Source organism: Neltuma alba, unplaced genomic scaffold, assembly GCF_004799145.2.
Source record: "Neltuma alba isolate B1F8T4 unplaced genomic scaffold, ASM479914v2 tig00000578_pilon, whole genome shotgun sequence".
In the NCBI taxonomy this organism is placed as follows: Eukaryota; Viridiplantae; Streptophyta; class Magnoliopsida; order Fabales; family Fabaceae; genus Neltuma; species Neltuma alba.
In genome coordinates this window covers 21,292-36,594 of record NW_021632103.1, presented here as the reverse complement: position 1 = coordinate 36,594, position 15,303 = coordinate 21,292, and the positions used below count along the sequence as shown (strand labels likewise).

The window sequence follows — 15,303 nt, the reverse complement described above, 5'->3', positions numbered from 1 at the left end:
TTTCAAACTTGCAGTGTTATGCGCCTCCTATGGGTTCCTTTAGGTTTGTTGTTTCAGTTCCGTATGTTTGGGCTATGTTTCTATTGTTGTGCACAATGGGCCTCTAATTTTCATGTTGATGCATGGGTAATTGGGGATCCTTTCTTTGCCTGATGTAATCCTTTAGTTTGGTTCATAATTGAAGAAAAAAAAATACTACTTCTGATTCATAATATAAAAAATTAGTTGACTTTTCTTACATATTAAGAAATAAAATACCTACATGTAGCCCAAAAAAAAAACACTACACCTCTTGGTTTATAATATAAAAAATTGGTTAACTTTTCTCATATGCCAAGGAAAAAAAATGCCCATGCATAGCCAAAAAAACAAAAGAAAAAACTCCTTTTAGTCCCTAATATAAGAAATTGGTTAACTTTTTTCACATACTGAGAAATGAAAATTTAGTCATTAAATTTATCATAAAATGATAAAGTTTTCCTATTTTCCTATTTTATACGTTGCACAGTATTTTATTTTAACATTTTTTGTTGGGTCAAATATTTTAATATTGTTGACTTCAATTAAAAGCTCTGAATCAACGGATGTCCCCCCGCATAGGATTGTGTTTGAGTTTAACGTGCTTGTCCCTTAAGGGCATTTGGATTCTCTTCATAAATGCGAATTAATTCTCACTTGTTGTATTGAGGTTAACCCTATGCGGTTGACAGTTCCGTTGTTTTAGGAGTTATCAGTTGACACGAATCTGGCAGTAAAATATTACTCCTCTGGTTTTATTTATATGGCAGAGAAAGAAGACATTTTTTTGTACTATTTATAAGGCATTGAGAGGAATTTTTGGTATGAATGTATAATTTTACCCTTAATTTGTTATGGTTTTGACTTTGTTTATATGAGGTATAATGTATATTAAATAGGGATAAAGTTGAAAAGTTGTAAAATTTCAAATGAGAATTAATAAAGTTTAAAATTTTTCTTAGTTTGTGTGAAACATATTAGAAATAATTTATAAATAGGACCAGAGAAGTATGCATGTGGGTAGCACAGTTAGCATTTATCTAGGTTCCTTAAACATCTAGTCAGGGGTTTAATCCCTACAGTGTGTACAGTGTGTATGGAAAGGGTCTCATGATCAGCACTAAAACACAGTGTAAGGGGATTAGTCACTTTTATTGGCATAGATACCGTGAGCTTAACCAAAAAAATTTAAAAAAATGCATGTGGTCTTAAAAAAATTATGCATGTCCTCCTCGACGAACTCATGTGCAAGTTAGTTTGGATCTATATTAATTTAAAAAAAATAAAGCAGTTGAGAGTGAGTTGGAGGAAGAGAAACACTCTAATTATTGCATATCATGTTATATACCATATGAACGTAATTGATCCGAATACATATTTGATCTTACAACACATGACAACATGAAAAGATTGAGAATATATTTTGCCTGCTGTAATGACATTGGATTTTTACCCAACTTTTGTCTCTCGCCTGGTGTAATTTGTGAAGAATGAAATAAAGGATTGTTAATCTTAACAAAGTGCGATGCCAATCCCCAAGCCCAACAAGTGTATAAGGGATGTATTTTACTTCATATTTTTTTGAATGACAAGCGGTTTGACATACAAATGGAAAAATGAAAAATGAATTAAATATTCAAATATCTCCAAATGTAGCTTATAATAAAAAGACCACATCTATTCAAGAAATTAAAGTTTATAAAAAGAACCGGAGGGAGGATTTTCTTTGAAGTAAATTACTCCCCCTTTTTTGCTGCCCTGGCCGAACTTCTGTACAGAGAGAAAAATTATTTTTGGAAGTCCCCTGACTCCACCCATGGAATTAGGAAAAAGGGAAGGAGATTCTTGTCAAATTCATTGTTGGTTGTGTCTCTTGATCAATTGTATAAGAACTTATGAATTATTTCGAAGGAAATGATTACTAAACATTAGTGATTCACAAGATGCTTTGTAGGAAAGAGTCTCAGGGGCTGTTTGGAAGAAAACCAAATCATAGTTTTAAAAATAATTTTATGATATATGAAGTAAATATATAATAAAAGTTTTGTCTTTGTTTGAGTAAAAGTACTTTTTAAAAAGTAATTTTTGTGATTACCAAACATCCGGTTACTATTAAGAGCAAGGCAAAAAGAGGAAATCAATTTCATTTGAAATACTTGGAAAAAGATCAGGATCCTAAACTTTTCGCATCATAATATATAAAACATGTCACTCAAGTTTATTCTGTCATTTGCATGTCTTTAGTTCAATTTGATCTCAAAATCACTTGCGTTGGACTAGTTAAGATTTATTTGGGTTACAATTTTAATACTTAGAAATTATTAATTCACGTATAAACAACATCAAGTTTTCATAACAGATTACTTACTTACCTTCATGTTTTATCAGCGCGCTCTGATTCAATATGAAGATCAGAAGGAGAAGTAAATATATACAGAGGGAGAGCTTTCATTCTTAATTAAACATACGTAAGCTTTATTCCACGGCACACATAACTATATATCGCCACCAGACTCATTTATTCCATGGAAGATCATTTGCCATTTATTTATACCCGATACAAGCATGGTACAACACCTAACTGGTGTCTTTCACACAGCTTTATATTGCCTGGCTTCGTATACTGTTCCTGGAGGGCGTGCTTCATATGGAAGTGACAAGCTTCAGGGCAGGTTCTTCTTTCTTCCCCTTGGTTGGGTATGCGCCAGAACACTTTATGTTACATACACCCCGAGTAGCACCGGTGTTTCTTTTGATGAGTATGTAACCACTTTGTCCCCAAGTGGAACCCCATGAGTTTTTAACGATCCAGTAATCTTGACCATCACTGGTTGAACCATATCCTACGATTAATACAGCATGATTATGTTTGCATGATGAACTGATGCCTGAGCAATCGTCTCCATTAAAGATTCCCTGTCACAGTAATTACTTTTCAAATGTGTTTTGTTGGATGGCAGAGATATGATGATGAGGTAATCAAAATATGACTTACACTTTTGTAGGACATAAAATGTGAGCTTGCATATATGGAAACACTAACGGGTTGCTTGTAAACATAACAACGGAGGGCACTTTCAGATATAGGTTTGAGAGCCCAATAATTATAGCCATCGATAGTAGCGATTGTGTTTGCAGCCTGCATCAAAGTAAAATAAGAATAAGAGTAAACCATAATTAAAAAAATTACATATATTTAAACTACCCAATTAGTTCACACAGGTCTAAACACTAACCGCTGCAGAATTGCAAGCACTATCGTCAGCTGTATATGGATAAGCTTTTTCTGAGGCAATACCACCATTCTTGATGACATGTTTAAATCCATTAACGTACCACCCTCCTTTGCAGCCTTGACTTGTAGAGCAAGATATGAGTTGCTGTTCAGAAAGTTCTGGAAGCGATTGAGACACTATCTTATTTATGCCTTCCATAGCTCCGGTCGCAGAGAATGCCCAACAACCACCTACAAAAATGAATTTCATTTGTTATTATATGCTTCTATTATATGCTGCAATTAGATTATAACAGAAGAACGAAGCAAATTTGAACTTACCACATTCGCCTTGGTCTTTAACATAAGTTACAGCTCCTTCGGTCCTCCAATCCCAAGAAGAGGGTGCATCTGGACATGATGCGTCGTTCAATATCATGTTGCTGTTGTTCATTTCCATTATGGGTTCCTCTGTCTCATGCAAGTAGATTTTGCTGAACTCTTCGTACGTCATATCTGAGAATTTGTTCAAACCCAAGCTATAGTCACTGGGTGACTTCCTTTCGGCATTTTTCTCTCTGATCTCTTTCAAATTGCTTTTGAAGATTTGAAATCTTACCACTTCCTCTCCTAAGGTTTGGTATTCTCGTCCAGTCTCCTTCTTCCAGATTTGGAATAGATGGAACACTTGTTTGTCGGAAATGAACTTGTCCAGATCTAGGTCCGAAATGGTATACCTATCAGGCACACTGGAAGAAGAGGTAAGAGAAATGGAAGCATACCAAACCAGGAAAAGGAGGAAGATTTTAGCAGCAAGCGAACTCATTGTGCACTAGAAGGTGATAGATATTGAGCCAAGCGTTTGGATTGTGCATGCTTCTTGCATAGCATTATTGTTCCTTATATATTGAGGCGGCTACGTACAGTGCCTTCATCACAGCTGACTTTTATTAAATGCTACATGATTGAGGATGAAAGTAAGGACGAGGAAACGTGAGACACGAGTGGTAGGCTTTGGCAGATTCTGCAAATGCGATAGGTATAGTGTCCCTAATTCCACAATAATTTCCATAAAGCCAAGCTACGTGTTCTTGTACTTTCTCCTGCCGAAAATGATGGGGATTGCAACCTCCGAAATGTTTAAAATTTAATTACTTGTATGTCGGCGCCAGTCTGAAGATTTGGAAACAAAAAATACGGCTGCCCCAAAAAAATGGTAAGAAGTATATTCGTAATTTTCATTATGCTTACTAATACTATAATATAATGACAGATATGTACAGTGGGAGAAGAAAAGATAACATGTACGTTGTCTGCTCTCATAAACAAAGTGTCATGCGAATCAAACTCAACAAAAGCATAAAGGATGTCTTGTTCTTAGCTTTTTTTCTTTTATATATAGAGGCAGCTACGTACAGTCCCTTCATCACAGCTCACTTTTATTAAATATTCATCTAGTCGTTAATGTAGGACGTAATTGAAGAGTTGATATTGCTCTTTTATGTAAGACCTATTTCCTATCTTTATCATTTTTTTTTTCAAATTAATCATATTGATATTCCCTCAATAATAAACAAATAGGAGAAGGAAGGAGGGAATTAAGAAATATGCTTGAGGTGTTTTAGAAAAAAAACATATCATATGAACTAATTTAATTAACATTTTTAATTTATTTAAATTAGTTAATGAGGTTTTATATCAAGAATCGGAGGAATACTACATGATTGATTGAGGGGGGAAAGTACTTAAGGATGAGGGATTAATTGTGAAACACGAGTGATTTTGGCAGATTCTGCAAATGCCATAGGTATAGTGTCCCCACTTCCACAATAATTTCCATAACGCCAAGCCTCTTTTGCTTTCACCTGTCGAAAATAATTTTTTAAAAAAATGATAAGATGCTTGACACACACACACACACATATTGTAATTTCAGATGTGTCCTTGTCCTACGCAAAACGATAAGGAGACGCATCGTTTACATCTGAGGAAAAGAATTTGTCCAATTCCGTTATTGTCCTCTTTCTTCCCCTCCTTTATCCTTACTGTTAAATTAACTTTGAATGGTTAAAATTTGATATCTTATAAAAAGTAAAAAAAAGATATATAAAATATTTTAATAAAAATATACAAACTATTTAAATCAAATTTAATTTAAATTTATTTATATGCTTTTTCGTTAATTGATACTAAAATAATAGTTTTGGAAGATATAAAATATAAGACAATATTTACATTAAGTTCTTTATATTTATTATATCAAATTATTCAATCACACATGATCATGTGCCCTATTTTTGAAATATCAATATTTTAATAGCATTTAATTATAAATCGCACGAAACAAAAGATAACATGTGGCGACATAAAGAACATAAGTAATTTGACCTAAGTTTTCTTCTTAAATATAAATTGTTGAAAGCCAATCTAACGATGAGAATAAAAAAAAAAAAAAAAAGGGCAGTGGAAGCTAATCACAATGAAAGCGGAGAGGTTCCCTTCTCCCCCCCTCAATCATGCCTCACGGGAACACCGGTCATCATTGCTTTAGCCGGCATCATGGCCGTCTATTTTACCAATTTATGAAACAATTTTGTGACATTTCTTCCCCAAAAAAAAGGACTCAGCAAGAAGCTTCAAACATTTTTTGGACAGGCTAAATTAAATTTGGACGATTTAAATTTTACTATTGTGTTTTTATAAGTTAATATATAACTTTTTTTTTTCATAAATTGATTGTTGTGATATCGATTTGATATTATTTTATCTTCTGTAATGAAAATATTCCTAAAATTCAAATAAATTCTAAATCGTCATCATTATCCCAATTAAAATTCTCCTAAAATATCTTGCGCCACTTGACTGAATGGTCCCGTTTAGTACAACGTGAAAAATGAGGGATAAGGATTGGGATTGGAATTAAGAAAAATCATTAAAGAGTATTAAGCAGGAACCAGTTTCAGTACTCATTACTTTGATGAGCACTCTAAGCTCATCAGATCTTGATTATTTATACTACTATCTTATTTGCATGGTCCAAATGTGATTTCTTTTTTATTTTTATTTGTTTAAAATAATTATTTTAATATGTGTAGAATCTAAAATAGAGATAATCTCTTAACTATCATTTTTTTCAAAAAATAATTTTTCTATAAAAATAGTTAATTAAAATTTTTAAATCTAAACCGTTCAAATCACATATAGACGGTCCAGATTTGATGAGTTTAGGGTTTTTATCAAGATAATGAGCACTGAAACTGGTTTTGTATTTAGCATAAGTAATTTCTTATTATATGGGATTAAACCTCATGTAGGTAGGATTAAAAAATACCACTTCCCTCATTTTATTTTCCAATCTTACATAAATAGATTTGCCCAATCTTAAATAACAAGCAATCACTCATTAAATTTTTTTTTGGGTGAAAGTACGGGGCTAAAGCCCTTCTAATTATTTCAGAGCCTTACGTGGGTAAGCAATCCCCACATTATCCCAGTACAAAAATAAGGACAGCTTTTGGGGTGGTTTCTCATAAAATGTCACCACATCCCTCTGCTGAAAAGCTTATATTAGCAAGACAATCAGCACAACAATTGCCCTCTCTATACACATACTGTATCCTAACCTGATAAAAAAAACTCAATTTTTTCTTTACAATTTTTAACAAAGCAGAATTGACATAATACTCATCCTTAATCCTATTTAATATGTTAACAACAGCCAAAGAATCACTCTCCTCAATTAACCATCGACAATCAAGAGTGGCCGCAACCGGCAAACCTGTAATAATGCCCCATAATCATATTAAACATTCTTTTAACAATTAAAATTCTCCTAAAATATCTTGTGCCAATTATTTTATCTTCCGTAATGAAAATATTGCTAAAATTCAAATAAATTCTAAATTGCTATCATTGTCCCAATTAAAATTCTGCTAAAATATATTGTGCCGCTGGAATAAATGGTCCCGTTTAATACGTGATTAAAAATAAGGTACAAGGATTGGGATTAGAATTGAGAAAAAACCATTAAAGAGCATTTAGCATAAGTAATTTCTTGTTATATGGGATTAAATTCCAAGTAGGTGGGATTGGAAAATACTACCACCTTTCTCATAGCATTCCCCAATTCCATATATATGAGTTTGTCCAATCCTAAATAATAAGTAATCACTCATACTAAATTTTTTTTTAATAAAATTTTTTAATCTCAATCTCAATCCTTATCCTTTTTTTAATATTATGTACCAAACGGGAGTAACAGTCTTGGACAAACCCGAGATATCTTTAATGTATTCATTTCTTAACTCTTTACTTTACTCAAACATACTTTTATGACATAATAAAATAAGGAAGAATTACAATGAGGTCCCAAGCAAGAAAAATAATTAAAAATAAGTCCCCGAGGTTGTCATTCTCACTATAGGACTTGTTATTATATATTGTTGGAATTGTTATTGGAACCTTTCGGTGATTATTTCTCTTCTGTGAGACTTGATTGTAATTCTCCCATAAGCAGAGCATGTGGAATAAGGGAGACTGGTGACCGATCATGTGTCCAAACAATTATATATAAAAAAACAAGGATGGCGCTTCATTATATATATAATGACAAGGATTGCTTTCCATCACATCTTATAAATATAATGGTTTTCGTACATGCATGTTCATTAGCAAAAGCTTTTTTTAAAAAAAAAACTACTTTTTAAATTTCAAAAACCAAAATAGAATATCTCGAACTTCAAAATTCCAAATAAGTACTTATGACTAAAATGAAAATCTGCAATATTGCTAAATTATAATAGGGAGAATTACTGTAAGGAATAAATTTAATTATTAAAAAAATTCTAGTAATAACAAGTGACTAACCTAAACCTGTTGTCATTCTCTATTTTAAAATTTGTAATTGTTTACTCTTCACTTATCAATAAACATTAAGGTAATTAAATCCCTTGTTTATGATCTTATTGTAATCCACTATGATATGGCCCTTGTAATGAGTTTAACAACTTTATCAATGTCATTTACAATTTACAAATTCAACATTTGGAAAAATACAAGTGAAAAGGCCTTGTTATAAATCATTTACTACATTACTAATGACATTTATAACATTTCAATATAGACTTTCACCATTTCACCAATATTATTTCCAACACCTCTTTTGCACCATGACCCTCTTATTCGTATAATTTTTTCGGTTGACATTGTAAAAAAGAATTTTTGTAAATAGTGTTGATAAAGTGATGAAATAAAGTGTTATTAAAACTGTTGGTAGTATATTAAATGGTTCAAATCATGATCTTCCAGCATATTTTCAAAATTTTAAAATTATAAAAAAAAAAGAATTTCATATGCATAGAGTTACTACTTATGACAACGCACCCCGCAAGTCACGGGCGACCTCTGGGAAGTATCAAACATGATAGAAGAGGTGGGTCCAACGATCAAAAGTGGGGACCACAGACTAAAATAAGTGATTTTTAAGCTTTCCACATCCACCCACCCAGCGACCGCCCATCCAAATGCCCAAAAAATGAAGGAGACGGATATTTCTGAAAGTGCCACGCGCGCAAACGATTATTATGTACCAAAAAAAAAATTCCATCACATGCTATAGCCCATATCTAAAAAGTAAAATAACAGCCTTTCATCTGGCGGCTTCGGTACATCCAACATTTTCATATGTTTTGATATCTTAATTTTATTTATGATTTTATTTATGACGTATCTAGGAATCATAAATAAAATTAAAATATTAAATATAATTAAAAAAATTGTATTAGAAAAATAATATATGAGTGTTATATGCTATTTTATCCTATATATAATAGTTTATGTAAAGACATGTTTATTATTGGGTTACTATAGTGTTTGGTCATTATAGTTTATATTACTCTTATTTTGATTTTAATATTTATAAATTCAAATAATAGTTTTTTTAGCCTCTCAATAAATAAAGTAGTTTAAAATTTTAATTAAAATATAAGAATTAATGTTTTAGAATGATGGTACTTAAGAACTAAAATTTATAATTTGAAACTAAAAATAATAAAATCAAAATAAAGACCAACTATAACAATGAAACATTATATTATTTTATTATCGTGTACATTGTTATTGTATTACAACATGCTTTAAAACAAGATTTCAGATATGATTTTATAGAATGCAATATAAATATATCTATAAAAATTTTATTTCAATTTATATGAAAGTACTTTTTAACCAAATACCCCTTAATTCCTTAGTCGTTATCCCAACTCAATTATTATTGTAGCTCAATATTATATAATATCATTTACTAAAAAAACATTCCACGCGGGGACCGGAATTGAAAGGACCCCGCGGACAAATAATAATTATATAGATGGATGAAAAAAGATTCCATATGATGGTTTTCGTACACACATTGGAGAATTTATTATTTGGGCTAATATAAATTTTGTTCCATCAACCTTATCCTCATTTTGATTTTAATGTCTTAAGTTTCAAACTATAAGTTTTGGTCCCTCAAATTTCTTTTTATTTAAAATATTAGTTTCTATAATCTAATAAAAATTTAGATAATTTTATTTCTCGAGGAATCTAAACCTATAATTTAAAATTTAAGGGACTAGAATCAAAATAATAACAAATTTAAAAGAACAAATGTTAACTTATCCCTTGTTGTTTTATATAGAGTTGTTGTTACCGCAATTATGTGCGTAATTTTGGGCTAGGCTTCTGTCTTCATTTTTTTTTTGTTGGCCCTCCGCTGCCATCTGCTGCCTTCTTCTTCTTATTTTTTTCATTTTCTTTCTCTTTCAACTCTGCACGAAACCTTGCCACGTTGCTTCTGCTGCCCTCTTTCTCCTTAAACACCTTATCCATGCTCCAAGGACAATATAACAAAATCCCGAAAAGAACATTTAAAGAAATTATTTTTTTGACCAAAAATTGATGTTATTGTTAACTCTTATCAGTTTTCCTCAGACCTCAATCATATTAGCCCCTGTACTCATAATTTATTAATTATGACCAATGTAAAGATGGATTATACAACATATAAGCTGCCGAAAAAAATACAAAATATAAAAAATATTACAACTTTTAGTCTTTAATATAAAAACTAAGCAACTAATTTATAAATATTAAGAAAATTAGTTAATTTAATTTTTTGGTCACAATTAGTTAAGTTAGTTATTTGCAACAAATAAATGTTGTTTGTCCTAAAATATCCTTGTTAATCATATGTATTAGAATGAAAACCCCTTGTCATGTACAATCATAATATGGACAACTTTGGGTTATTTAAAATTATAAAAAGATTAAACTGAATTTGAATCATCCAAGACTTTGGATGGTCTAGATTAAGATAAACATGATACTACCTCTGGTTCTAAACAAAAGAGCTTCTCAAAGATTTAATTTGAAGCTAAATACAAGATACCAATTCACTTTTGTCACCCATATTCATTCATTTTTTTCTAAATAGTTTCTATTATGATTGTACATGTTAATAGGTCTTTATTTTAATGCGTATTATTAACAAGGACTGAAAGTAGTACTCCTTTGATCTTAAATATAAGACCCTTGTACTAATATAAGGGTCTTATATTTAAGACCGAAGGAGTAATATTTTTTACATTTGGTATTTTTTTGGCAACTTAAATATTGAAATAGAACATGAGTATAGGATATTTATAATTGAGAACAACTGATAAGAGTTAACAATAAAATCCTTTTCTTTTCCTTTTGGTTTTTTTTGGGCTTTTGTTATTTTGTCCGTGGAGCATAGTCATGGATGAGGTGTTTACGTTAAAGAGAAAGAGGGAGAAAGAGGGATGAAGAGGCAGCGTGGCAAGGCTTGGCGGAGAGTTGAGAAAGAAAAAAATTTTTTTTTTTAAAAAAAAAGAGGGCAGCCGACAACTGCGAAGAGGGTAAAAAAGGGAGAGAAGCCTAGTCCACATAATTTTATACTTATTATTTTCATAGCCTTATAATTAGTCTAATGAGTGACATAATAATTAAATAAAAAAATTATATTATGCTATATAATAATATTTATATATAAAAATAAAACATCAAATTATTATATAACATGAAAATAAACTTAAGCAGTTCAATTTCACAATGATATTGTGTGCTCTATTTTTCACTCCCATTTGATTTTAGTTTTTCAAACTAAAATTTACTTTTGGGTTTTTCACTTCACATTTTGATAAATTAAAGTATAGATATACATAAGTATAAGTGGCACACATGGGTTATCATGGACTAATTATAAGAGAACAAAAGTTTAGAAAATACTACTTAGGAAATTAATTAAGACGGTAGTTAGTGTGGAACAAATGTATCTTGATTTCTTTAAACCATCCTCTTTAATTATGTGTAATGAAATTACTCCTTGACATATGCGATCAATATGAATATTTTGGGTTTAAAGTTATAAATTTGGGAAGGAACTAGATTGAACTTTTATATTTAGGGTTACTGTGAACCCCCTAATCTAAAGAATGAGTATAGAATATTGGGTTAAGGTGTATTTAACACCCTAAAATATTTGTTTAGGTGTATCTAACACTGTAAAGTATTTTATGGTGTATCCAATACTTTGAAGTATTTTTTTTAGATGCATCCAGTAGAGCTGGTAATACAAGCCAACCCACTAGTTATGGTTTGGCCCATAGTGGGCTCAAGGACCGATTGGCCGGTCCTAAAAGGACTGACTTTTGGCAAGCTAATATTTTACCAACCATGCTTGTCATAGTGGATTGGTGGGTTAGGCCTGCCAACCCGCCACTTTCTTTTTTTAAATTTTTTTTGCCTTTTGTTTCTTTTAATAAAATGTATTCCAATTCTTAAACACTAAAATAAAATATATAAATAGAAATTATCATAAATGAAATATGAAACCCAAAGTTCCAAACATTTCAAAATATTAAGCATATATGATACATCATTCTAAATGATTAAACATACATCCCAAATTAAAACATAACAAATCTAAATCAACAATAACACAAACATGAAGTTACAAATCACTATATGAGCCAACATTCAATGTTGATATAGTTCGAGGAATAATAGAAAGATGTGAAATTATTTGGTTGAGCTTGATAAGTAGAATCACGTTCTTTTTGCTCAACTAACTTTACTACAAATAAAATTCATAATGCCAAGTGAAAGATATATTACATTATGATAATTTTAAATAATGAGAATGAGATAAAGGGAGAAAAAATTTAAAATAAAATAAAATAAAACAGGCTGGCCTGCCATCCGTACGGGTTAGCTTGCTGTGGATTCAGTCTTGACAGTCATAGGCTCAAAATATCCGTTTTAAAACGAGCCTAATTTTTATCAACCCAACCCCTCACTTCTTGGCGGGTTAGACTCAACTTATATTAACATCTTTAGCATCCAACATTGCGAAGTATTTTGTGGTGCATTAGGCACCTTAAAGTATTTTGCTTGGTGCTCCTAGCACCCAAAATTATTTTTTGGTGCATCTAATACCAAGGCAAAAAAAAAAAACCTCAGGGGTGTTGGATGCACCTAAAAAATATTTCGAGGTGCTAGATATGCTTGAAAAAATATTTTAGGGTGTTGAATGCACTTTAACCCTAGGTTACTTAACAAAGTGTACTAATATCTAGGTGGCTAGGCAATGTTTAGGGTTATTGTCATTCACTTGGAGGGTCCTTATTCGCACTAACAAATAATATAGGGATGACGAGTTCAGTCTAATTGGGACTAGGAATGTTAACAGATTCATTCATCAAGGACATGCTCATCTCATCACATCAGACATCACTTACTCCATTGCATTCATTCATTAGTACTTTGAAGTAAACAAGGTTTAATTCAACTAGATAAAAGAAAAATGACAGAAAAATACTTATTAAAATTTAAAAAGACAAATAGGTCATGTTGACTACTCTTATAATGATTTTGACTACACTTATAATGGTTTTTACTTCAAAATTGGTTAAATTCATCTATTTGTCATTTCAAATTCCACAGGTATTTTTCGGTCAAGTTTTCTGGATAAAACCACCCATACACTCCTCAATTGTTAAATTGCTATGGATATTTTATTTATCTAGGAGCTTAGATAATAGGCTCCGTTTAGAGATCAGCTTAGATTAGTTACATTTCTACTTTAGAATTAATTTCACCCCTAAGGCAGCATGGACAGGAGATCAATGAAGTACACATATAGATCTTTCATTCTTGATCAAACATACATAGGCTTTATTCATGGCAAATCGTTTGCCATTTATTTATGCCCGAGACATGCATAGTACAACATAACTGCTGTATTTCGTACAGATATATATTGCTTAGATTTATTTATTATTGTGGGAGGGCATACTTCATATAGAAGCAGCAAGCTTCAAAACTGGTGTTTCTTTATTCCCTTTGATCGGGTATGCACCAGAACAATTTATGTTACATACTCCGTGAGCAGCACCACTGTTTCTTTTGATGAAGATGTAGCCACGTTGTCCCCAAGAGGGTCCCCATGAGTTCTTGACAATCCAATGGTCTTGATCATCACTGGTTGAACCGTATCCTACGATTAATACAGCATGATTGTGTTTACAGGAACCAATGCGTGAGCAATCGTTCCCGTTAAAGATTCCCTGCCAAAGTTAAGAAAACAACTGTTAATTACTTTTCAAATATGTCTTGTTGGATGGTAATGAAAATTTGACTTGCACCCCTGTAAGACTTGAAATGAGGGCTTGCATATAGAGAAACACTAATAGGTTGCTTGAAAACAAAACAACTGAGAGAACTTTCAGATACAGACGTGTGAAACCAATAATTATAGCTATCAATAGTAGCAAATTTCTTTTGTTCCTGCATCAAAATAAAATAACAATAATTAGAGTAAAACTAGAATTAAAAAAGATACATATATTTAAACTAGCCAATTAGTAGACACAAGTTTAGGCAGCAGATAAACACTAACCAGTGTGAAAAGCAAGCACTATCTTTAGCTTTATATGGATAATCCCCTTCTGACGCTATACCACGATTGTTGATGACGTATTGAAATGCATTACTGTACCATCCTCCATCACAGCCTTTGTCATTCTTATCACAAGATATGAGTTGTTGTTCAAAAAGAACTGGAAGCCATTGCTTAACTATTTTATTTATTCCTTCTATGGCTCCAGTTGCAGAGAATGCCCAACAACTACCTGTAAAAATGGATTTGATTTTGCTATCATTCTTTTCTTATGTGCTACTATTAGTTTACAATGAAAAAAATAAGTAAACTTAAACTTACCACATTTGCCTTGGTCTTTGACATAAGTTACAGCTCCTTTGGTCCTCCAATCCCAAGAAGAAGGTGCATTTGGACAGGCTGCATCATTCAATACCATTTTGCTGTTGTGGCTTCCCATTATGAGTTCCTCTATCTCATGTAAGTAGATTTTTCTGAACTCTTCGTAGCTCATATCTGAAAATTTGTTCAACCCTAGACGATACTCATAGGGTGACTTTCTTTTTGCATTTTCCTCTTTGATACTTTGCAAATTTCTTTTGAAAACCTGAAATCTCATCACCTCCTCTTCCAGGGTTTTGTATTCTCGTTCGGTCTCCTCCTTCCACATTTGGAACGGGTGGAAGATTTCTTTTTCAGAATTGAATTTCTCAAGATCTTGGTTCAGAATGGAATAACCACTAGGAACACCGAAAGAGAGACAAATGAGAGAATACCAGAGAAAGAGAAGAAGGAGCAATTTAATAGCAAGTGAACTCATTGTGCACTAGAAGGAGATAGTTATCAAGCGTTTGGATCGTGATTCTTGCATAGCATTGTTTCATATATATATATATATATATATATATATATAGAGTCCCTTAGTCATAGTTGACAATTATTAAATACAATTTGAGTTTAATACAAAGAAATAAAAAACCTAACATCCGTATATTGATTGAACGCGTACAATACATATATAAAATGTTCATATTTATTATATCCAACATCTTATACCTAGCTAGGTTCTCGAGTGTTAGATAAATTACATTTCCAATGTACTCAATCTCTGAATCCAGGGTAGAATGGATAT

General features: G+C 31.7%; 2 protein-coding genes and 1 long non-coding RNA gene across 3 annotated transcripts; all 3 read right to left on the bottom strand.

Moving 5' to 3' along the window:
- Positions 1 to 2,437: 2,437 nt before the first annotated feature.
- On the bottom strand, positions 2,438 to 3,107 carry LOC114740977 (uncharacterized). The gene is made up of 2 exons (XR_003739734.1): positions 3,014 to 3,107; positions 2,438 to 2,934 (listed from the first exon to the last, which is right to left on the bottom strand). It is a non-coding gene; the product is annotated as an uncharacterized LOC114740977 (long non-coding RNA).
- A 17-nt stretch (positions 3,108 to 3,124) lies between these two features.
- On the bottom strand, positions 3,125 to 4,093 carry LOC114740901 (P34 probable thiol protease-like; the record flags this gene model as incomplete). The annotated part of the gene is made up of 3 exons (XM_028929157.1): positions 3,575 to 4,093; positions 3,255 to 3,484; positions 3,125 to 3,157 (listed from the first exon to the last, which is right to left on the bottom strand). Coding segments are annotated over exons 1-3 (747 nt in total), but the record flags the coding sequence as incomplete, so codon positions are not given.
- A 9,497-nt stretch (positions 4,094 to 13,590) lies between these two features.
- Positions 13,591 to 14,991, bottom strand: LOC114740896 (ervatamin-B-like). Its single transcript, XM_028929146.1, has 4 exons — positions 14,514 to 14,991; positions 14,193 to 14,424; positions 14,017 to 14,080; positions 13,591 to 13,860 (listed from the first exon to the last, which is right to left on the bottom strand). The coding sequence occupies exons 1-4, from the start codon at positions 14,989 to 14,991 to the stop codon at positions 13,591 to 13,593; spliced, it is 1,044 nt and encodes a 347-aa protein (XP_028784979.1).
- Positions 14,992 to 15,303: the final 312 nt, after the last annotated feature.